The 23,359-nt window shown below is 39.1% G+C and overlaps 1 protein-coding gene across 9 annotated transcripts in view; it reads left to right on the forward strand.

Moving 5' to 3' along the window:
• TANC2 (tetratricopeptide repeat, ankyrin repeat and coiled-coil containing 2) overlaps positions 1–23,359 on the forward strand; it is a 519,058-nt gene that overhangs the window by 422,081 nt on the left and 73,618 nt on the right. For all 9 annotated transcript variants that reach the window (XM_027872925.1, XM_027872927.1, XM_027872928.1 and 6 more), the window contains 2 exons: positions 12,925–13,156; positions 22,004–22,170. In XM_027872925.1, coding sequence (XP_027728726.1) covers positions 12,925–13,156; positions 22,004–22,170 — 399 coding nt within the window. The remainder of the gene's footprint in view (positions 1–12,924; positions 13,157–22,003; positions 22,171–23,359) is intronic.

Genomic DNA, 23,359 nt, shown 5'->3' on the forward strand with positions numbered 1-23,359 from the left:
GCTGAGCCTCCCTGGGCTTTTCTTGTCTACAGAATAGAAATAATCATGTTTTTAATTCATCTTGCTCCCAGAGAAATTGTGAGAATTATGAAATTAACATAATTCTTAAACATTTTTCTGAACCTTAAAAATAGCACATACAAGTTGACAGAAAGTTATGCTGCTCTCTCTACACTCAGATTATATGATGCACAATTGAATGTTTGAGAGTTCCTCATACTTCATTTATGTTTCTATAAAGGAATAGATATAAAATTATATGCACCAGTAGAATCAGTGTTTAAAAGCATTCATAGTTTCTATTCAGGGTCAGACTACCCTAATAAGTATGTCCTTCTTGGCCTTTTTTCATTAGTCAATGCCTTATTTTAACTTCTGGTTCAAGATACTTCTGACACGTAAAATTCTACCCATATAAGTGACACTAAATAATGGCTCAAGCCACTGTTATTATTATTCAGTCAATTAAGTATTTATTAAACACATTTATTTGCCTCCAGGATAAATATGAAATCTTCTGTTTGGCTTTTAAAGCCCTCTCTAACCTGGCTCCTTCCTACCTTTCCATTCTTATTCCTTACACCTACCTCTTGCCCCCAGTGTACTTGGTAATCCAATGACACTGGCCTCCTTGCTGTTCCTTGAACTAGACACTCCATCTCTAGACCCTGGGCATTTTCACTTACTTGTCCCACATGCGTAGAACCCTCTCTCTCCTCATTTCCATCTCCTGACTTCCCTGGCTTCTTTCCCATCTCAGCTAAAAATCTCACTTTCTGCAAGAAACCTTTTCCATTCCTCCTTAATGCTGGCGCTTTCCCAGTTATCTCCAGTTTATCTTGGATATATCTTGTTTGCACATAATTGTTTGCATGCTGTCCTCCCCACTCACTGAAACTCCTAGAGAGTAGAGGCTGTTTTTTGTTTGTTTTGCTTTATATCCAAAATGCTTGGCACAGTACCTGGTACATAGTAGGCATTTAATAAATGCTTATTGACTGACTGCATTCCAGGTATTAGAGATAAGCAGTTCCAAGAAGAAATAGAGAGGCCAGTTTGGCTGGGCCACAAAATGTAGGAAGGGCAGTCATGTCCAATGATGCTGGAAAGATAAGTTAGGACTAGGCTATGAATGGCTTTAAAAGCTTTTTTTTTTTTTTAGGAGGTTTTCTTTGATCCCAGAGTCAACAGGGAGCCGCTGGAGTTTATTTTGTAGGGGAATGACATGGTCAGATTTGTAGTTAAGGATCATGATTAAGAAAAATCAATTTGGAAACAGTTTTTGGAGGATGTTCTGAAGTGGGGAGATTCTAATTAGGAAGCTGTTTCAGTCATCTAGAATGAGTAAGAGGTGATAAGAGCCTGAGCATAGCTCAGGCAATGGCTGTGTCAGTACAAAGAAGGAGTCTGATATAAAAGATGTTCTGGAGGTAGAAACAACAGTATTTGGCATCTGACTAAATATATGAGTGAGGAGTCAAGAATAATACCAAGGCAACCTGGGAGTTTGAAACTGGTAGTGCTCTCAACAGAAATAGAAAAGTTTGGAAGAAAGATGGGATCTCTTTTGAAGGGGTAGGGGATAAGATAATGAGTTTGAGGTATCTCCAGGATACCCAGTTTGAAATGTACTGGTTCTCTAGGGCTTAAATTTGGGGGTAGAGGCTGAAGCTGGATATGTAGTTCTGGAAATCATCTGAATAGAGATGATAGTTAAGCTCATGGGAGCTGATGAGGTCACCAGAATGTAGAGTGTCAAGGAAGAAGAGAAAAGAGCCTAGGATTTCTTGGGGAACTGCCACAGTTAAGGGATTTGATAGGATAACACAGCCAGAAAAGGAGATTGAGAAGGAGAAATCAGATAAGTAGGGGGAGAACCAGGAAAAAGTATTGTGACAAAAACCCAGAGAGAGTATCCAGAAGGAGAGAATGGTTCATAATATCAAATGTAGCAGATAGGTGGAAAAAGATGAAGACTCAGAAGAGATCATCAAATGTTTTAATTAAGAGATAAATAGTAACTTTGGAGAGAGCAGTTTCAGTTGAATGATGAGGTCAGACACCAGATTCCAAAAGGTTGAAAAGTGGATGAGAAGAGATAAACTGGAGACATGAAGTATGTAGACAGCTTTTCCAGAGAAAAGGCTGAGAAAAAGAAAAGAAATAATAGCATCATAGTTTGTGGGGATGATACGGTCTAATGATTTTTTTTTTTAAGGATGAAGGAGTCTTGGACATGTTTGGAGGCAGTAGGGAATGAATCTGTTGATAGAGTTTGAAGATGAGAGAGAGAGAGAGAAAGAGATGAGTTGACTGTGGCAAGGTGAAAAGAAGGGTAGGCTGGAAGGTAACGTCAAGGAATCTAGTTTTGAAATGAAGAGAAGAGGGAGCCCACATCAAATGACTTCAATTATTTTAATAAAGTAAGAGATGAGTTCCTCATCAAAGAAAAAGGAGGGAGAGGGAAGTATGAGAGTTTTTGAGGAGAGAACAGGTTTGGATAATCATTTGTGGGATTGAGATAAGGAATAAATTAAGGGGAACAAAAGTACTTATTGTCTGTGAAGTAAAAGTAAGTGCAACAACCATTTGGGGAGACTCCCTTCCTAACTAAACATTTTTGTACTAAGTATGGTTAATTGTAAATCCTTTTTGCTTGCATGTTGAGTTGTCTTTGAAGCAAAGCTTCTTATATAGGCTCATAAGTTTGCATGCTAGAAATTCAACAGTTTGTTTTTCTTCTCTCATAGCTTTTGTAGAAGGCATCCCTCCCTTTCTCCTGCAAGCTCCCCCACCACCAACTTTAAGAATACAGTAACTTCTGTCAAAGCCTTTCTCAGGATATTCATTAGTATTCAAACGAGCATACTGACCATCCTGAGATAAACATAATCTCCCGATGTCACTGAACTGTATATCATCTTAAACTTGAGAGCTAGCCCATAATAAGAACATCTACATCTAAGACCTTTGAGGGCCTTGAATATATACCAAGGCTGTGTTGCCCTAAGGACCCATTGTTAGTTTGGAAAAGACTGTCCATGAGCTGGTCTTTTATTCACTGGCCATTTATCACTCAGAAAAGGCCATCCATGACTTCAGTCTTGTGCCCCTTGGCGTATATAGATGATGCTCATAACAGAAACAAAGGAAGATCAAAATGAGCATGGGTTTGGCGGAAATATAATGAGTTGTTTTGGAGATGTTGAGTTTGAGATGCCTATAGTAAAACCAGCTTGAAGTATTGAATAGAACTCTGTAACTACAGCTCAGAAGAGAGAATAGGACTGGATATATAGATCTGGGAGTCATCTGCATGGAGATGATAATTAAATCCATAGGAGTGGGTAAAAAAGTAAAGTGAAAGAGTATAGTGAAAGAATAGAAGGGAGCCCAGGAATGAACTTTAGGGAAATCTCCACTTACAGTAAGGGGGTGTGATATGGATGATGAACCGACAGAGGAGACTGAGTAGTACTCCAGCATCACTGAAAGAATATTGGTGTTAAACAGGGGAAGAAGTTGTCCTAAACAATTCTTGTCTGTCATATATTTCCACTTGTCAAGAATGTCTAGTGTTTGCTGATTCAGGTGGTATCTGGTCTCTTTTGCAATCTTTTTTGTAGGGCTTGCCTTATATCAGTTAAACTTTTGAAGGAAATGATCATCCACATTGATGGCTTTTCTTTGTTCCATTTCCCTTTTTTCAGGATCATTAATTTGTTTGAATGTATTGGTGTAATTGTACATGATATCTTCTCACATTTTTTGGCATGCCTTTCCCTTTCTTGGCATTGATTTTTATCTTTGTTCTCACAAATTGATGATCTGAATACACACAGTCAACTAATTAAAAAATGACTTCCACATGAGTAACCAGTCATTTATTTACTCTTTTTAAAAGTTATCTACATAGACACGCCACTAATATGAGAGTTGATTATTCTTTATTTCTGTAACTTCACTGCAACTATGTTTGGTAGAGATACTTTGATTACTCTCCTCACCTATTTAATGGGCAATGCTCCATTATTTTACTTGTCATTACTAATAGTAGACTTCCAAGCCTACTCTTGGCTAAAACTTGGTTCTTCTCCACAATCTGGGCCTAATCAGTATGCAGTGTACTTATAAATATCAAAATCTACAGAGTAGGGAATGGAAATTAAATTGGGGAGAGATGGGATTTTTGGATAGTGATCGTTGGTAACCTGCCCTGAATCTCCAGACTGCAAGAGCAGTCCTTGGCCTCGACTTGGAAAGAGAACTGAGTTGTAGAAATACAGTAAAGCAGATGGGGAGGGAGACAAGAAAAAATGGAATAAGGGACAGATGAAGCACTGGATTTCTAAAGTTAGTTTGAAGAATGTTCCAAACATTAATCACTATGCATTTTCAATTTTGATATCTAAGTGTATTCTTACAAGTCGTGAGCTGCATGTCCTTTATGTAAGGTTGAACTTGATCCTGGCCCAGGTTCATTCCTTGGGTGACAGATCCATTCTCTATATATAACAGCGAGAGTTGGGATCTTGTCTATGGCAAGGAGAAGCCTACGGCACACTAATGCAAGCAAGCCAGCCCAACGTTGACAAAAATAATGTGCTTTCATTTAAAGCTTGATCCTGTTGGTCAGTCAGTATTGGACTAGTTCCTTCAGTTGAATCATGCTTCATTTTTTTTTTGTCACTCCCCTTAGATAGGGTTGTTGCAAGAACTTTTTGTTCATAGGGCAAAGAGAGCCCCTGTACTTTCTTCCTTTTGCAGACTAGCCCACTCTTTTCCTCACCTTATAAAAGACACCTTAATGTACCTATTACTTGCTCCAGGGAGCCTAACTCTAGATGTATAAAATCTATTTTAGATAGTTTCACTTTGAGTTTAAATAAATAATCTTGAAATGCTATGACAAACCATAGCCTATAATTTTCAGGGTTTTTAAATTTTTTAAGCTCATACCAGAAAGGATAGTTATTTTTATAATGTTTTATAATGTAACCTAGTGAATTCCTAAGAGGAAAAAGTAATTCAGTATAAGGAATGATAGACAGCATGATAGAGTAGTTAGTGTTAGACTGGGAGTCAAGAAGGCCTGCATTTAAATCCCACTTCTGACACTTACTAGCTTGGTGACCAGAGGCTAATCACTTAACCTCTGAACCACAAGCAATTCTCTAAGAGTATAATTCATAGCCAGGTTATGATCTGCACTGATGAAGACAGTTCCCACATCTACAAAATCACACCTTGACTTAAAATAGGGAAGGCATCAATAAAAATGAAATTTTAAAAAGTCATGTAAGTAATGAGGAGGCCCAAAGTATATATGGCACAGAGCTGGGGAGGGCCACATAGGGGGAGGTAGTTAACTACTTGTTTTGAGGGGTTTGTACAAATTGAGCAGATTTTAAAAGGCTCTGGTAACAGTGACTAAGAGGGATGATGCTTATAATAACTTCTTCACTGTGCGCAGAGTGAGCCAATATCTACCACTGAGCTCTGCCACAAGGAAAACCTAAAGAAAATAAATATTCCTGAGCTAGCTTTCTTACTGTTATCATCTAGGGAGAAAATTATAGATAGTGGCAGTAAGAAATTTTATAGAACTGTTACAAGATGGTTTTGGCAGATTGTACATACATATATAGCTGTTTCTAAAATGTCTTGTCAACAGCCTATTCTCTAGCCAAGATACACTATCTCAGAAAGAGGTTAAATTATTTTCCTGCTCAAATTCCTTCAAAGGAATTGAAGTTTTAAGATTTATTACAGTTCTTAGTGTAGACCTGTGGCAAGTTGCCAGAAAACTGCAGCTCAAAGAAATAAATGCGCATGAAGGAGTTATAGCTTTTACTATAGCTTTGACCTTTGTTAGCTAAGACCCCATTAGAGCAGGGGCTCTGGTGTTTTTTATTGTAGTCAGTGAAAGAATAACTCTCTTCTCACGTTTTAGATTATTTACTTACAAAGTGATAGCATGCTGTATTCTGTAGTGCGTGAATCAAAGTTGATTTGTTCAGCAATTCTAAGCCTCAACATGTGGAACCAGTTGAAGTAAAATATGCATGAAAAGTTCAGAAGTTTGCTATTGTGCTTTTTTTTTCTTAAAGGGGAAGAACTCTATCCATGAGTATATAACCATTAACATTCATTGTTCAGTAAGAGGATAAATGCTTTGGCTGCTGAATAGTTTACATGAAATTCCTTGAAATGTTTAGAGAAGATTCTCAAGCAGTGGCCAGTTTGTCTAAAGAAAAGAATGAGTCTGCCTTTTAAAAAACAAAAATAAAAAACCTATGATATTTCTGGTTAAGAGGGTAATGTGAAAAGTCATAGAAAAGCCAAAATCTTCCACAGGAACCCCAGCCAATATCAGAAAGAATCCCAAAAAGGTCATTGATCAAGAAAGCCAAGAAAGAAGCAGAGGTCAGCTCCTCCATCCAGTTCAGAACTGCCTAGAAAGATGGCCAGAAGCCAGCAGAGGCAGGTTGTACACCAAGAAAGCTAAATGAGCTCCATTGAATAGGCCAAGAGCTGGCAGAGAAAGAAAAAAAGAGCCCCCACCAAGGAAGCCAAGACAAGCTTTCACAAACAGACCTGGAGCCAGCCAATACCCAAACATGAATGTTTTGAACCAGCTCAGACCTCAATAATCAGGTACCTGAATACAAATCCTAGCCCTGACATGTCAAAATAGAAACCAGAGAAAGAACCAGCCTCCACAGAAAAATAGGGACCAACAGGAAACCACAGCAAGAAATGGAGCTAAGTCAATACCTAATCACAAGATCCAGGAAGACTGTGCACAAGGTCTGTGACCAGCTTGAACTCCAACTCCAGCTTATAGCAAGAGATATAAGTAACTTCTGATTGGGGAATCATACAAGAAGAAAAAAGACAGTATAGCCAATGCCAGAATCCAAAGTGAACTACCAGGAAGCTGAGACAGAAGCAAGGGATTGAGGCAGATGATGTGGGCTAATACAAACCAGCCCATGCAAATTACAGAGGGGAAAGGACCAAATAAGACCTACCCAGGATCCAAGAATGCTAGAGGGGACCAACCTAAGTACAAAATCCCAATCCAAAAACTAAGGCTGCAAATATGGATGAACATGAGAGACAAGATTAAGAATTAATATTAGTTAAGAATAGGCCAAAAGGGTGGCGCAGTGGATAGAGCACTGGCCTTGAAGTCAGGAGGACCTGAGTTCAAATCCAGCCTCAAACCAGACCAAACACTTTACACTTACTAGCTGTGTGACCCTGGGCAAGTTGCTTAACCCCAATTGCCCCCCAAAAAAAACCAAAAAACAAAAAAAACCTGTAACTTTAGGGGCAGCTAGGTTGTACAGTGAATAGAGCTCTGGCCTTGGAGTCAGGAGGACCTGAGTTCAAATCCAGCCTCAGACACTTAATACTTACTAGCTGTGTGACTTTGGGCAAGTCACTTAACCCCGATCACCTCACTAAAAAAAAAAAAAAAAAAGAATAGGCCAAAAGGTAAACCCAGAAGGACATGGTAACCCTGCAACAACTAAAATCAAAGCCTCAGATTTTTAAAATGGTTTAGCCATCTAGACTATAAGAGTGATTGGGGAAAATTAAACAAGAAGCGAAAAATGAGATTAGAAATGAAATGAGAATTTGGAAAAAAAAAAATTGAAAGGAGAATAAAAAAATAAAAAGCTTAGAAAAGATAGAATTTTTTTTTTGGCTAGGCAGTGGGGTTAAGTGACTTGCCCAGGGTCACACAGCTAGTGAGTGTTTTGTATCTGAGGTCAGATTTGAACTCAGGTCCTCCTGAGCCCAGGGCTGGTGCTCTATCCACTGCACCACCTAGCTGCCCCAAAGATAGAATATCTTACCCAAATAGTGAACTCACTGGGGAAAAAAAAAGAATGAGCCAACAATTCAGTAAATCTACAAGAGTACATGAATATAATTTTTAAAGTATCAATAAAAATAATATAATTTTTTAATAAAAGAAATCATATACTGCCCATGTATATTAGAACTAAGGGGCAAAGTAAAGGTAGGAAAAAAATCTACTGATACCACCTCCTGAAAGAACCCTCCCAAACTGGGGAATCCAGGAATATCATGGCCAAATTTGATCCAGAATTTACAAGTCCAAGAAAATAGATTGTAAACAGCCATAAAGAAAGAATTCAAATCCCAAGGAACCATAATCAGGATAACCCATAACTTAGCAGCTACTTGCTACAAAGGAGAAAAAAATCTTGGAATATACTATCCCAAAGGGTAAGATAAAAGCTTACAACCAAGAATAATTTGCCCTGTAAAACTGAGTGTAATCCTACAAGGGGAAAAAAATGGATCTGTAATAGAATAGAAGACTTTTAAGCATTCCTAATAAAAATATCAGTGCTGAATAGAAATTTTAAAGTACAAATATACAAGAAATTTCTAAAGGTAAATACATTTGGGCAATTAGAAGCAGTTAAGACAAGTAATGATGAAATAATAGCCTATTAGAGAAACGACAGGCAGCTAGATAGGGCTCTGGGCCTCAAATCAGGAGGACATTTTCATGGGTTCAAATCTGGCCTCAGACACTTACTAGCTATGTGACCCTGGGCAAATCACCCCTTTTAGCCTTAGTTTTCTCATCTGTAAAATGAGCTGGAAAAGGAAATAGCAAACCACTCCAATATTTCTGCTAAGAAAATCCCAAGTGGGGTCACATAGACTCAGACATTACTGAAATGACTCAACAACAAAGACAAAAGACATGTACCTTTAGAATACTAATGTTTTTTAGGGTCACGAAGAGACTTAGAGACACAAAACGATGGTTTGTTTTTGTTTTTTTTTCTGTTGGTTTTGCAAATGGGAAGGGGGGAAAAAACCCTCGGGAGGAAATTAAGAAGGAGGAATTTTGCTCTCTTACATAAAAGGGTTGCACCGAAAGAAGGGTACCCGAACATGAAGGAGGGGATGGGAAGGGCAGACGTCTCATGACCTCACTCTTTTCTGACACGATTAACGGAAGATTGGAAACACACATACGTGTACAGAGTGTGGTGTGGAAGTACATTAAACTCAGCAGGGAAACAGACCAGGAAGGGGGAGGAGAATCTAAGAGGGAGAGTAGATCCAAAGAAGAAATAGTCACAAGCAAAACAAGCTTCAATTTCAAAGGTTTTATTATGGAAGGATTAAAAAGAGAAAGGAACGAACAAAGATCAGGGTCTGGGCTTGTGGAAAGAGTGAGGGCAGAGGAGTAGGAACAGACCAACTTCACATATGTGTTATTAGTGACAGCCAGATGCTTTCTTTGTCCACCCCAGTCTTCTTTGCTCGTAGACCAGGAGGAAAAACAGGAAATGATAACAGTAAACACAAATGGGATAAAATCAAGGCTGGTAGCAAAATAAATTAGAAAGCATAATCCCATATTAATCAATTGCCCTGACACTCTACTCACCATCACTTTGACTCCCAAGCCAAAACATCCTTCTCTGGCCACCACTCTTAAAAGTATTATCTCCCTTCATGAGAATGTAAGCAGAGACTGTCTTGTTTTTTAAGTAAACGTGTATCCCCAATACTTAACATAATGCCTGACATAGCGCAGAAGTGATTAATAAATGCTTTTTCACTCATTACATTTTAGGCAAAAAAAAAGTAGTGTGGTGCTGTGGACAAAGGGCTGGCTTCGTGGAGGACCTGTGTTTAAATTCTGTTTCTGGCACTTAGTAGCTCTGGTTCAGTCATTTACCTACTCCGTTCGCCTGAGCAGCTCTCAAACTCTTAAGCTGTAATTGTTATATGAGGGAGTTCCCGTGTCAGTATTGCCATATACCAATTAAATCAAAGGTATAGACCCAATACAAAATGCAAGAAATTGTGTGAAGTGTTGTGGATTCAAAAATAAGAGTGCTTGTTCACCCAAAGCTCACATTCTGCTAGGTGTCACAACTTCTTTGTACAGCATCAAGGCCCTTCATTATCGGTAATTGTCTAGCTTCACCTTGTTCTCCATAAACTAAACTACTAGACTACACTGCAAACATCCTGTAACCTCCAAACACTTCTGTCTTTTCTTGTGCTATTTGCTGTGCTAGAAAGAGTCTTCTCTCTCCTCTGTTAAATTTCCACCAATCCCTAAAAAACTGACTATCACCTCCATCATACTAATTTCTATTCCCCTTTCACCCTGAAAACGGAAGCACAGGACCAGAATCTCAGAGTTGGTCAGGGCCTCATCAGCTCTCTGGTTGAACCAATACATGAACAAAGATCCCCTCAACCACACACCCAGCAAGTTGTGATCCATCCTTTGCTTGAAGACTGACAGTGACCTCACCTGACAGTTAATGCATTTATTCTGTAATACTGGCATCTTGTATGATCATGTTTTTGTGTCTTGTCCTCATTCTGGAACGTGAGCTCTGTGATGGTAAAGACCATGTCTTGCCCAAATTTTGTATCTTCCCCAATCCTAGCATACTGCTTTGCATATGTTAAGTACATAATAAATATTGAATAGCTGTTGAATGTCAAAAAAAAAAGCATAATCCCAAAATATGTTGTTTACAAGAAAAACACTTGAAACGAAAGATTCACATAGAGTTAAAATGAAGAACTGGACATAATTATATTTCAGGCAAATTAAAAAAACCATGGATACAAGTGTGATCTCTGATAAGGCAACAACAAAAACACATTGTTAAAAGCAATAAGCAGGGAAATGACATTATACTTAAAGACACAATAGGTAATGAAACAATATAGGTACATAATATATGTACCACATAACTAATGATTATTCCTGTCTCTAGTTTCATCTATGTAAATGAATCCTGGATTTCTTTAACAGTCAATAAGAAGTACTTTAAGATGTGGTGAAATAGGTTGTGAAAGAAAGGAAGGAAGGAAGAAAGAAATTGCCCTTTAAACACTTGGTGCAGGACTGGACTGGCCAACCCTGAGGCAAGGAGGCCTAAGAGGACAGTGTAAGAAATGATTACATTCTCACCAGTGGCAGGGATGCCTGAGGTCCAGTTGATCTACAAGAAATATCAACAACAACAATCAGAGCAAGTCCAAGTTCTACATTCTAGGCAAAATTTGGGAAGTCAGAAAAAGGTAATCATACCTGAGGATACAGCATCATGGAACTGAGGGTGTCTCCTGCTAGTTCCATCCTATCTGCCTAATGAATAAATGAATGAAAAAGTAGCCTCCATCTTATCAGAAAGAATTCTATCTCATTCAAACCCTCTAAATAGTCAAATAGCCCAGGCAAGAGGGGAGAGAATTACCCAGGGTGTCTCTGATGGTGGCATTCTTTCTAGTCAATCATCCTGGATGGAGTCTAGGATAGTTCAAGCCAGAAGAAGGAGGGAACACAAATGGGGGAGGTCACCCCTTCATTTCCTACCTGGCTACATAGCTCTGGATTTCTCCATCATGCCCTAGGAACTTCTTCATCCTTCAATATCGCATCAGCCTTAGTACTCATAACTCTTTAGGACCTTCTGCCCCTGGGACTTCTTTATTTGGAAGGTAGAGAGCTCTCCCCAAAACTTCCATTTGACAGCCATCTTTTCATTTCCCACCCAGCTGCGCTGCTTTGGACCTGTCCGACATCCAAACTTTCCCTACACCCACACCTTTTCAACTCCCTTTTGTGTGTTATCTTTCTCCATTAGATTGCAAGCTCCTTGAAGTCAGGGACTATCTTTTCTTCTTGGCATTTGTATTCTCAGAATTTTGCAGAGTGCCTGGTACATAGTAGGTACTCAATAAATATTTATTGACTTTCAGTAGAAGTTGCTTTTTCTGCAACCCACTCATCCTGGGATACAGCATTATGGAACTGAGGATCTTACCTGCTAGTTCCATCCCATCTGATCTACCAGGTCACAAGGTTCCAGGCAGGTCACACAGAACTAATAGAGAAAGATAGAAATAACTGGCACTGGAGTGCTGATATGACTAGACTACCCACAAGGTCTGGGGTGTGTCCTAGGCACATGGTAAAATGAAGATAATACCCTGGCTTAATATTCTGATGTCCTGATTGAACTAGATCTCAGCCTCAAGGCTCCCCAAGTAGTTGGTTTCTTAGTTATTTGAGGGCAAGATCTTCATCTATTCAAAATGCTAAAGTCTCCAGCATGTAATACAGATGCTACTATTTCAGTGTTTAGTAAAGGTTTCATTTATTTTTTTTTTTTGCCTTGTGATGTCATTGGTATAGGAAAACTACTAGTGAGGAAACCCCCGTCCATTAATGAAGATCAGCAGCTCTTCTACAACTTAGAGTGGTATTACAGGTTGCCTGGGAGCACTGAGAAATTGTAACTTGCCCAGCGTCACACAGCACATATGTGTCTGAGACAGAACTTGAATGCCGGTCTTCCTGACTGAGGCTGCCTCTTTATTCACTCTGCTGTGCTCCTTCCAAGAGTTTAATGATGCTTTCAATTCAGAACACATCTCACCGGGCTTACGTTATAACATGACATCATCAGAAAAGTGGTGACTTCTGAGATTCAACTTGGTACCATTTGAAGCTAATGCAGTTGTAAAAAAAAAAACAAAACAAAACAAAAACAAAACCAAAAAAAAAAAAAAAAACAAACCAGGCTCTTTCTCATGTGGATTCATGGTTCCTGAACATAATTGCTAGTTCAGTTGATGGCACTGTACAGAGCAGAAGGGTCAGGGCAGAAAGGCAGATCCCAGGCACAGCACACAATTAGAAAGTTCTGCCTTAGAGTTTATGACCAAATAAGAGATAAAAAGGAGGGAAGGAAAACAGGAAGGAAGTTCTTCCTTAGCTTTAACTTGAGAAATTGTGTCAAAACTACATAGGATGGAGTGTGGCCATCCCACAAACTGTTCCCTCATTTCATGAGATCACGTGTTTCTATCGCCTTTTTTCTGCAGGTTGTTGCCTATCACTACTGCCAAGCAGATAATGCCTATACCTGCTTGGTACCAGAGTTTGTCCACAATGTTGCTGCACTACTCTGCCGCTCCCCTCAACTTGTCGCGTATCGGGAACAGCTGCTTCGGGAGCCCCATCTGCAGAGCATGCTGAGCCTGCGGTCTTGTGTGCAGGATCCCATGGCCTCTTTCCGGAGAGGAGTCCTTGAGCCCCTGGAGAACCTCCACAAAGGTAGCATAAAAGGAGGGGGGATGGGAGGGTAGGAGAAGAGGGAGAGATGGAGGCCTTCTGATACAAAGTTTGCCCTTTCCAAAAGAGATCACTCCCCTAACCCCAACCCCCAAATATAATGGTGTCTTACTGTCAATCTGTTGTCCAGAATTAGGAATTAGGAGAAGAAAGGGAAAGAAAATAAAGGAAAGTGTTCTTACTGGTGTGACCATCAAAACTGCCAAGATTTTAGTACTAGAAAATCTCTTCTGAAGGATGTTACCTGAAAAAACTAAATACCTGTAGGAACCATTTTTTGTAAATACATTCTTCTAAAAGCTAATTCTTCTTTCTTAGTTGTAATTTATTTCTATTATGCAGATATCAAAACTATTTATCTAGCTGTACAGTTAAAATAAAAAAGTATATTAGTAAAGTGATAGCTTTTACCTAGTAGTTCCTGTGGTTTAGAACCTCCACTAGGTCCATGCTTGATATTTTCCCACAGGAATTTAGATGAAATAAATTGGTGCCTGTTCACTTTTCATATACATCAGTTTTTCCTTTTGCTTCCCAAAATCCAGTGTTAAGTCTTGTCTACTTTGTCTTCCTTATTCCCAATCTACCTCTCATTCATTTGACTAAGAAGCAGCTATTGGGATCTTTTTAGGAGTGTGGTCACTTTTGCTGGAAGTTCAAGGAAAATGTGTAAGACATTACAGAAACATAACAATTAACTGCCCTGGGCAACCTTTATTTCTTCCAGGAAGATTCTGTCCTTTACTTTGCTCATTTTTTAAGTTGCACGAAAAATATACAATGAGTGTATAAATTGTTAACTTTTTAAAGATAACTTGATTAAAAAAAAAGATTGAAAGTTGTAAATTCAGTTGCTGAATTGTCTAGGGCACTGAGAGGTTAAGTGATTTTGACCTTGATTAAATAGCTGGTGTGTGGTTCAGTGGGAAAAGTGCTAAATTTGGAGTCAGAGGACCAAGCTTCAATCCTGAATTTGCTACTTAATACTCTGTTACCTGTGTGACTTTGGACAAGTAAATAAAGCCTGTCTGGGTTTCAGTTTCCTCATGAGAAATGAGGGGATTACCAGTGGACAAATGGTCAAAGGATATAAACAGTTCTCAATAGAAGAATTGTAAAGTATTAACAACTGTATAAAGGATTGCTCCTAATTATTACTAGTAAGAGAAACTCAAACCAGAACAACTCTGATATGATGAGATCAGTCGATGTTGCAAGGGTTGTGGAAGAGCAGGCGCACTGATACACTGTTGGTCGATCTGTGGATTGGTTCACCCATTCTGTAAAGCAGTTTGGAATTATGTTGATACATCTATACTTTTTGACCCAGAAATTCCCATTACTTGACCTGGTGATACTTATCTCTCTAGAATATTACATTCTGTATCTTGCAGTAATACTAGTAAAATGATGATATTAAAAAGGTAAGCCTTTATTTCTGAGGAAGCTTGAGGTTATTTGGGTACTTTGCAGTTTCCCAGGGGCAATCATCCCCCTCTATTTCTGTTCAACTGTGGGCCTGACTCATCCATCTGTATTATGTATCTCAAATACATACACACTGAAAAACAACTCTGTGCCATAATCTGGACAGTAGATAGTCTTTGCCCACGTGATTTTTCCTGCACAGAGTCAAACTGAACTCTTTCAGGAAGACTTATGTGTCAAGTCAACAAGCACTTATTAAGCCCCTACAGTGGGCCAGACACTGCTAAGCACTGAAAGATACAAAGAAAGGCAAAAACAGTCCCTGCCTTCAAGAAGTTTACATTCTAATGCAGGAGACAATATGCAAACAAATGTACATACAAGATATAAACAGGATAAAGTGGAAATAATTTCAGAAGGCAGGCACCAGTATTAAGGGAGATTGTCAAAGACTTCTTGTAGAAGGAGGGATTTTAGCTCAGACTTGAAAAAAGCCAAGAATGGGGACTAGGAAAGAGAGAATTCTAGACATGGAGGAACAGCCAGGGAATATGAACAGTTAGAGATGGAGTGTCTTTGTGAGGGATTTCTAGGAGATGAGTGTCACTGAACCATAGAGTATATTGATGGGAATAAGGTGTTGAAGACTAGAAAAGGTAAGAAATAGCCAAATTGTGAAAGACTGTAAGAGCCAAACAGATTTTATATTTGACTTTGGGGATGTTGGAAGCCACTGGAATTGATTAAATGGTGATGTTGGGGGTGACATGGCTAGATCTGCACTTTAGAAAGATCACTTTGATAGCTGAGTGGAAGATAGAGTAAAATGGGGAGAAATTTGAGGCAGGGAGACCAACCAACAATATATTGCGATAGTCTAGGTGTGAAGTGATGAGGGATTACAGCAGCATGGTGGCAACGTTAGGAGAGAAGGGGTGCATATGTGAGATGTTGTACAGGTAGAATCAACAGGACTTGGCAACAGATTGGATATTGGAAATGGGTGTGAGGAATCAAGGACGAAGTTAGAAAGAAGGTGGGGGGGCAGCTAGATGGTGCAATGGATAGAGGATTGGCCCTAGTAGTCAGAAGGACCTGAGTTCAGTTCCGGCTTCGGACACTTACTAGCTAGCTGTGTGAACCTGGGCAAGTCACTTAACCCCTGTTGCCTCCAAAAAGAAAAAAAAGAAAGAAAGAAGGGAGGACTTTGGGGAAAAGATAATGTATTCAGATTTGATATGTTGTATTTAAGATGTCAATGGGACGTCCAGTTCAATATGTCTAATAGGTAGTTGGAGATGCAAGACTAGAAGTTAGAGCTGGATAAATAATCTAAGAATCATCAGCAGAGAGGTGCTAATTGAATCCATGGGAGCTGGTGAGATTACCAAGTGAAATAGTGTAGAGGGAGAAGCAAAGATGGCCCAGCAAATACCCACAGTTAGTGGGCATGATTTGCATGATAGAGGGGGAAGTCTGCTGGAAAAGATGAAATGGTATCATATGTGCACTTCGCAAGGATTGCCTTGGCAAGAAGGGCTAGCTTTTCATGGACGACACGGAGGGGTAAAGGAGGACACAATGGTGGATGGCAGAGCAGCCTAGAATTGAATAAACCCCTTTTCCATAACTCTCTAAGCTCCATGTGGTTGTAAACTTTGCCTGAGGATTTCACCCTGACCTTGAAAGAGGCTAGTGGTTATAGAACGTAAGCCAAGCATTAAAGAGAGTGGATGGTTTATTTGAGAGAGAAATCAAATAATTCTTGGGACCTGATTTTCCCAGCATATGTGAGCCCAGGAAATATGGGGTAGGAAGTGTTGGAGAAGGGAGCCACAAAGCAGCCACCATCTTGTCCCTTTCCCCAGAAAGCTCATGCTGGACTTGAGAAGAATCTAAGACATAGAGTTGAATGAGCTTCCCATAGGCTTTCCCCTCCTCAGAAGTACCTCTAGGCTGCTGCTGAACTCAGGAAAGCTCAGCAGATTCAGAAAAGCAGAACTGCAAGCTCCCCTTCAGTCCTAGACTCCTTCACTGATTATTCTACTGGAGATTTCAGACTGGGCTGGAGGCTGAAACTGATACTTCAGTTAGCTCCTTAGATCAGAGCCACTCAGCTACCGTTTTCTTTCAAACTTTCTTTTCTTTCAAGTTTCTTTCAAACTTGTTACAAATGACTTGTAGCTAAATATACAGCCTGAGGCCTGGGAGTGCTCTTCACTCTAGAAAACCCTTCATCCCTAGGCACAGGTCCTCTCCCTAGTCTTCCTTGGATCTGTGCCCCAGAACTGAGTATTGAACAAGAGCTGCCAGTTGGCACTTGTTCCCACTTCCTATGCTAGATAGGGTAGGTAGGGTGCCCCCTATAGAGGTCTGGGACCTCTTCTTGGCTTGGTGCATAGCTTTGGTCCTCTTTCAGTTTCTGTGTGCTGGAGTGCTCCACTCCTCTGGCCAGACCCCATCCCCAGTGTCCACAGACCTCTCTTGTCTACCTTCCTTTGTTGACCTGGGCCAGAAATATGACTTGCTGTGCTTTTGTTTTTCTTCTTCAATTTACCAATCTAGTGCGATTTCTTGATCTTTCTGGAGGGGTTGTGGTGGGGAGCTAAGCTGTACTTCTTCCTGCTACTCTCCCATCTTGGCTCTGCCTCCTAGTCCCTCATTTTATAGCTAAAGAAACCGAGACCTAGAGAAGGATGAGCCCATCTGACTTCTTTTTAAAATGCTCATCCTATATTGAGAATGTTTTTCAGATTCTGAAATCAGATTATGCTTTGGAATTCCTCCAAATCTGATACCTAAGTCTAAAACAAGACAGCAAATGCTTATGTGTGGTAGAGGGCTAAAGTGGGAAGGGGGGAGATATAATTTGAACAACTATGGGTGCTACTTTGGCAAGCTAACTCCAAGTCATTGCCAGTTATCTCTAAAACAGGGAGAAATTTTCACAGATGTATAATTTATTTTAAACAGTATACTTATCCCATACTTAACTTATGTTCCAACTTTCCTTCCTCACATACCCTAGCCTTACAGATTTTGCCCAGTGCCAGTCTTACATCATCCAGGAAGACTCCATGAAGATCAGACATAACGACCTTGACATTATGATACACTTTCTCATAGGAGTAAAACCCCAATGCCTGTTCTTCCACATTTATTATGTAATTACACTAAGAAGAGGATGCAGTTGCCTACATTTATAAGCTTTGGTAGATAATTCCTTCCCAGGCTTTGGAGACAAGATAGAGATTCTATTTTAAAACAATTAAAAACAACCCTGTACAGATATTACCATATTTCTTATGTGTCTCCTACAACCACCGCTAAGTGTCATTGGCATCATTAGATAATCTTATTAACTTGTCCAGAGTTGGTGCTGATAAATGTTTTGCAAAAGGTATGTAGTTTAAAAGTAGTTGGAGTTGTATTTGCAAAAGATATTAATGGGGACATTGAGTTTCAAACCGTACTCAGTTTGGGCAAGTTCACAACTTCCCTGGGCCTTCCCTCCTCATCTGTAAAATGAAGGGCTTCGACTTGATGACCTCAGAGGTCTGTTCTGACTCTGTGAGCCTATAGTCCTTTCAGATGTGAGGGTTAGAAGATTTTTCAGAAGTCTACCAGGCACGTACTGGGAGAGGTGATAAAAAAATGTGTGAAATCTGCTCAGTGAAACATTATTTGGGAAACCTAAGAGACGAAATAAATGTAGGCACAAAAAACAATTGGCCACTGGTGATAATAGTAGGATGGTTCAGTTGGAGTGTATGGTATTCCTCAATTTTAAAACATGTCTTCTATAAACCTTTTACTTAGTTTGGTGTCTAAGTCTATGAAATGGTGATTTGTGAAATGCTTCTAGGACTGATGATTTTGGAGTTTTTTAAAAGGAAGATTATTTATAAGAACAATAAGGGCTGGATTGACTCCATAAAGCAGGTGAAAGAAATACTAGAGCTCCCAGGCAGAGAGGAGAGTTCACCAGGGACAACTTTTGTCTTCCCGATGATTTATTCCTACTGCCTTCTCCCCGCCCACAAAAGATTCAGAGAGCTCCCTCACAGACCAACAGAAAGTTATCATGCAAAGCATTAATATCAAGACAATAACATTCTATTTTTCATTAGGAGACATCTTGCCTTGATCCTACTTTTCTGTCAGAACCTCATGTGCTCCTTTCTGTTCTGATCAGCTTGTGCAGGTGTTCCTGCTAAGTATTTCAGTACATTTCATTAACTGGGAACATCATACGTCGTGACATTCTCTTCCTGCTGCAGAGATTTTTCTCTAGGAAACAGATTAACAAGTGTTTCGAAGTCCCAGGTTGTTAGAGGTCCTGTAGTGTGGAAAAGGAACTCTCTGATGATAAAGAAACAGAATAACTCCCAATTATATGCAAATTATTCTCTCCTCATTCACGGTCTTCTCTGAAGACATAACAGCTAGCACTTGCTCCTTACCTGGTCAGCCCATCCCATGAGAAATAAATTTGATGCCTAGATACAATCCTTTCTGCTTCTTTCTTTCTGTTTCTTTTTCATTCTTTTTTACAATTGATGGCTCCATTCAAAAGCTTTCTATCAGCACACCAGCCTTTAGATTTTCTTTGTTACTTGAGGTATATTTATCATTAGAAGCAAGATTCAAAAGGGATTTTAGACCTTTCCAGTGGTTTGTCAGTTGGAGCCTGGATACAAAATGAGTGATGTGATAAAGTAACCAAACTAACTGGGGCTCAGTTGGATATTTGCATTTTAAGACAAGGCATGAAGGAAAGTAAGGTATCTTCTCTTAATTCTGTATCAGAAACCTCATCACTCAGCAGGGAAGAAAGATGGAATTGGTCCCTGTCATTATACTGTATTGGTATCCATTGAAGCTCTTTACATTTACTTATTTAAATCCTATATTGCCTGCAGGCTAACAACCCAACATATGTAAAAGTTCATAAAATGTGTTTGTGTTGTTTCATATCACAAATATCTGTAAACAGCCCTCATCACCAAATTATGCAGAATAAAGAAATCTCCAAATAAATCTCTAATCAATCTCCAGACTAGGGTTTATAAGAAAATAATTAAGCCAATCAAGAGAGAAGATTATTTCTTTTTTAGAAAAGAAATTGGATACAAGACAGTGATTAATTTACTCACAGGAAAAATAATGACATCTGTTTGTGGTTCTATGCAAATGATAATGATTGTATTGGATAATAAATAATTTGATTCATCTAGATATCTGATAGGATTAGACATACTCTTGAGAAAATGGGAAAATTAAAATGTTGCAAAGAATTAGAGTAAGTTCATCACTTTTATGGTTGAGAATATTTTGGAAACAATTCTCACAAAGAAATCTTCAGTAGATAATGATGAATAAGTATGGAGGGATTGTTGGTGAGGAGTTACCAGGAAGGAGCATAAGTGAGTCAGGCAGTTTATTACTCACAGGCATGTAAACACATGTGGCTGTCTTACCATCTAGTCCCAAAGGCACACAGGGGTGTGAGCCTGCATAGCAGGCGTGTTTCCCAGTTGAGAACTCAGATCTCTTGGGATCCCTGCTCTTACATTTGATTGTTGCTGGGCACATTCACAGGTATTGAGTGGAAGGGGGGAGGGGGGAAGGTAGGGGAAAAACATCATCAAACTGCGACCCACCCTCTTTATCATCCATAGGACACTGTGATTAGTAAAGTTTGCTTACCTTACAAACCTGGATTAGATGCATTTTGCTGAGCTGGTAGTTTGCTAATCTTCAATCCCTAACTCTAAATGTACCTGACCTAGTCATTTGTTGGGCACATGGTTATAGTCAGTAAATAGTCAATAAGCATTTGTTAAATGCCCACTGTGTACCAGGCATGGTTCTGAGAGCTAGGGATGCAAAGAAAGATATTAGACAATCATCTCAGTACATTGGGCAGATCAGTCTGTGGTCAAACAAAGTCACATTCATCGGCCAGAGACAAACAATAGGCCTCTCCTAGCTCTCTCCAAAATCTTGACCTGTTTGCTTTCTCAAAAGGGAGACTTGGTCAGTTTAACATGAAGCTTAACCCTCCTAGATAGTTGACTAGGGAAAGGTCTATTATTATGTATGCCTGAGTGAGTGCTATTAAAAGACATCTCAGTGAGAATCAAAAATAAACCTAACGTTTAAAGGACCCTAGTTTCTCAAGATCAAAAATAAGAACACCACTGTTGTGTGGCAAGCTGTTCACACCTCTCTTGTTCCACAGCTTGACGTAGACTGACAGAAGAAAAAAAAGACAAGTCTTTCAAGATTTTTTTTCATACTTATATCATACCATTTGATGATGATACCTAGAATTCATATTTTGCATTTTTTTCTGAGGTAGAAACTTTAGATCAAATTTATAGTTAAATTTATCCTTTAGTTATGACCTGACATAGTAATTAGGAGTATTTTGATTAATAAGTGTCCTATGAACAAAGCTCTCTTATAGGAAGACAAAATTTAAGAAAGGAGCCAACCAAAAAAACAAAAAGAAAACTGCTCAGAGGCAGCCTTTAAAAAAATGAGCCAATCAGTCTTCCTAATTCATTGCAAACAGATATGCTCACTTGCAGCATTAAGAGAAAAGTATCTTAGGACATAGCTTCTCTTTGTCCGTAAAGGAATTCAAGATGAAAAATGTTAACCCCGCCTTTCTCCCAACCCTATCACTTGCTCACTAGCAAAATCTTGCCCTTCTCTATTGTCACTCTTCTAGCAGAAGCTAGAACCACCTAATGATTGTGGTTACATAGAATTATATAATTTCAGGGTTGTAATGGACCATGTAATGGACCCATCTAGCTCATGTTTGATTCACAATTATACTTAAAACTGAAACTCATTTACACTAAAGCCAGATGTTTCCATTTAAAGCTTTTTATCACTGATTATGGAATAGAACGGCTGCTTCTTCACCCGATTATTTAAAAATAAAATTTAACAACATTCAACAGGTAAGGAGATTTACTTATCTAATTATTTCTTTGAGAGGTTTAAAGGGGACTTGAATTCACATTACACTTTGCTGTCCGGACTTCAGCCTTCCTCACCACTGACCCTGAAGGTCAATTTGGTAAGATTTTATAAGAAATACTGATACAACTGTTCCTTTTTTCTCAAAGATAGATTGTAAGTTTTAGAGAAGTTTCAGAAACCTGTTGAAACCCATTAAATTATCACAGAAATATGTAATAAATCACTTCAGTAGCCTTTGGTAGCTCCACCATTATATATTTGATACAAGAGAGGCCTTTTCTGGTAACTCGTTTTCCTCCAGGGCAATATTATTGGTCATAACACCAAAGGAAAAAACGCAATTAACTTGGGAACTATTTTGCCCTGAACTTAACCTAAACAATTCTGTTCTTTCAATTACAGAGAGCAAAATCCCAGATGAAGATTTCATCATTTTAATTGATGGGTTAAATGAAGCAGAATTTCATAAACCAGATTATGGGGACACAATAGTATCGTTTCTGAGTAAGATGATTGGAAAGTTCCCTTCTTGGCTCAAGCTGATAGTAACAGTCAGGACCAGTTTACAGGTATGTGAGTCTGTTTTGCTGTTGAATGTTTGTTATTTCTTTGGGAAAGGATTTAATCTGATAACTCTTTTTAGGCCCAGATTAATGTAGTGATGGGGCAGCTAGGGAGCACAGCGAATACAGTACTGGGCCTGGAGTCAGAAAGACTTATCTTCCTGAGTTCAAATGGTCTCAGACACTTATTAACTGTGACCCTGGAAAAGTCACTTAACCTTGTTTGCCTCAGTTTCCTCATCTGTAAAATGAGCTGGAGAAGAAACCACTCCAATATCTTTGCCAAGAAAACCCCAAATGAGGTTATGAAGAGTCAGACACATTGAAACTGCTGAATAGCCACAACAACAAGAGTAACATGGTGATAACCTCTTTTCCTAAATAATACTAAATATTTCTAAATAATGTATTTTGAAGACAGATTGACAGAACCTTGAATTTCCCTGTGTATGGCCCTCCTTATCTGATATACCTTTTCTAAATCTTATAGGAAACAATAAGATGTTGCCTAATGTACAAATACTGTGCAAACGCTTTAAAGACAATAACCTGGTTCCTATTAAAGCCAGACATTCAGGTTCTTCTCCCTGTTTCTATCTGGACTTAATGAATTTAACTTCTCAGTAAATCTAAATGTGGAATCTCTGCTGTCTAACTCTAAGAAATACTGACAATATTATCATTTGAGATTAGAGGCCTTACACCAAATAAAGCATGGGAGACCTGAGATGAGAGGCCCATCCCCAATAAGTGGATCAGAAGTTTCTCCTTTATAACCTATCCTGTATACCTTCCTGTCACTAACTAGCCTAGAAGAGAAATTACAGATGTGCAAGGCTAGGACCTTTGGGGTCAACACAGGGAAAATGAGAAGTGGAAAGAGTATTAGATGTAGACTCAGAAAACCTGGGTTCAAATCCTAGCCCTGCCACTTACTGCCTATGGTCCTTTGACAAGTCACTTAACCTCTCAAGTCATCAATTTTCTTATTGATAAAATGAGGAGGTTGGACTAATTTCCTATAATTCTTTTTTCCTTATCACACTCTCACCATATATACATCGGTATTTCTCTTTCCCTACCTTTGTGCTAGATATTATAGTAATGTTGCAAGGGTCTTCTGTCTATCCTGCTATGGATCAGTTAGCTTCATTGTGTGTTATGGTCCCTTATCTTGGCTGCTATCTCACAAAGG

Source organism: Vombatus ursinus, unplaced genomic scaffold (assembly GCF_900497805.2).
Source record: "Vombatus ursinus unplaced genomic scaffold, bare-nosed wombat genome assembly UNPS02014801.1, whole genome shotgun sequence".
Classification (NCBI taxonomy): Eukaryota; Metazoa; Chordata; class Mammalia; order Diprotodontia; family Vombatidae; genus Vombatus; species Vombatus ursinus.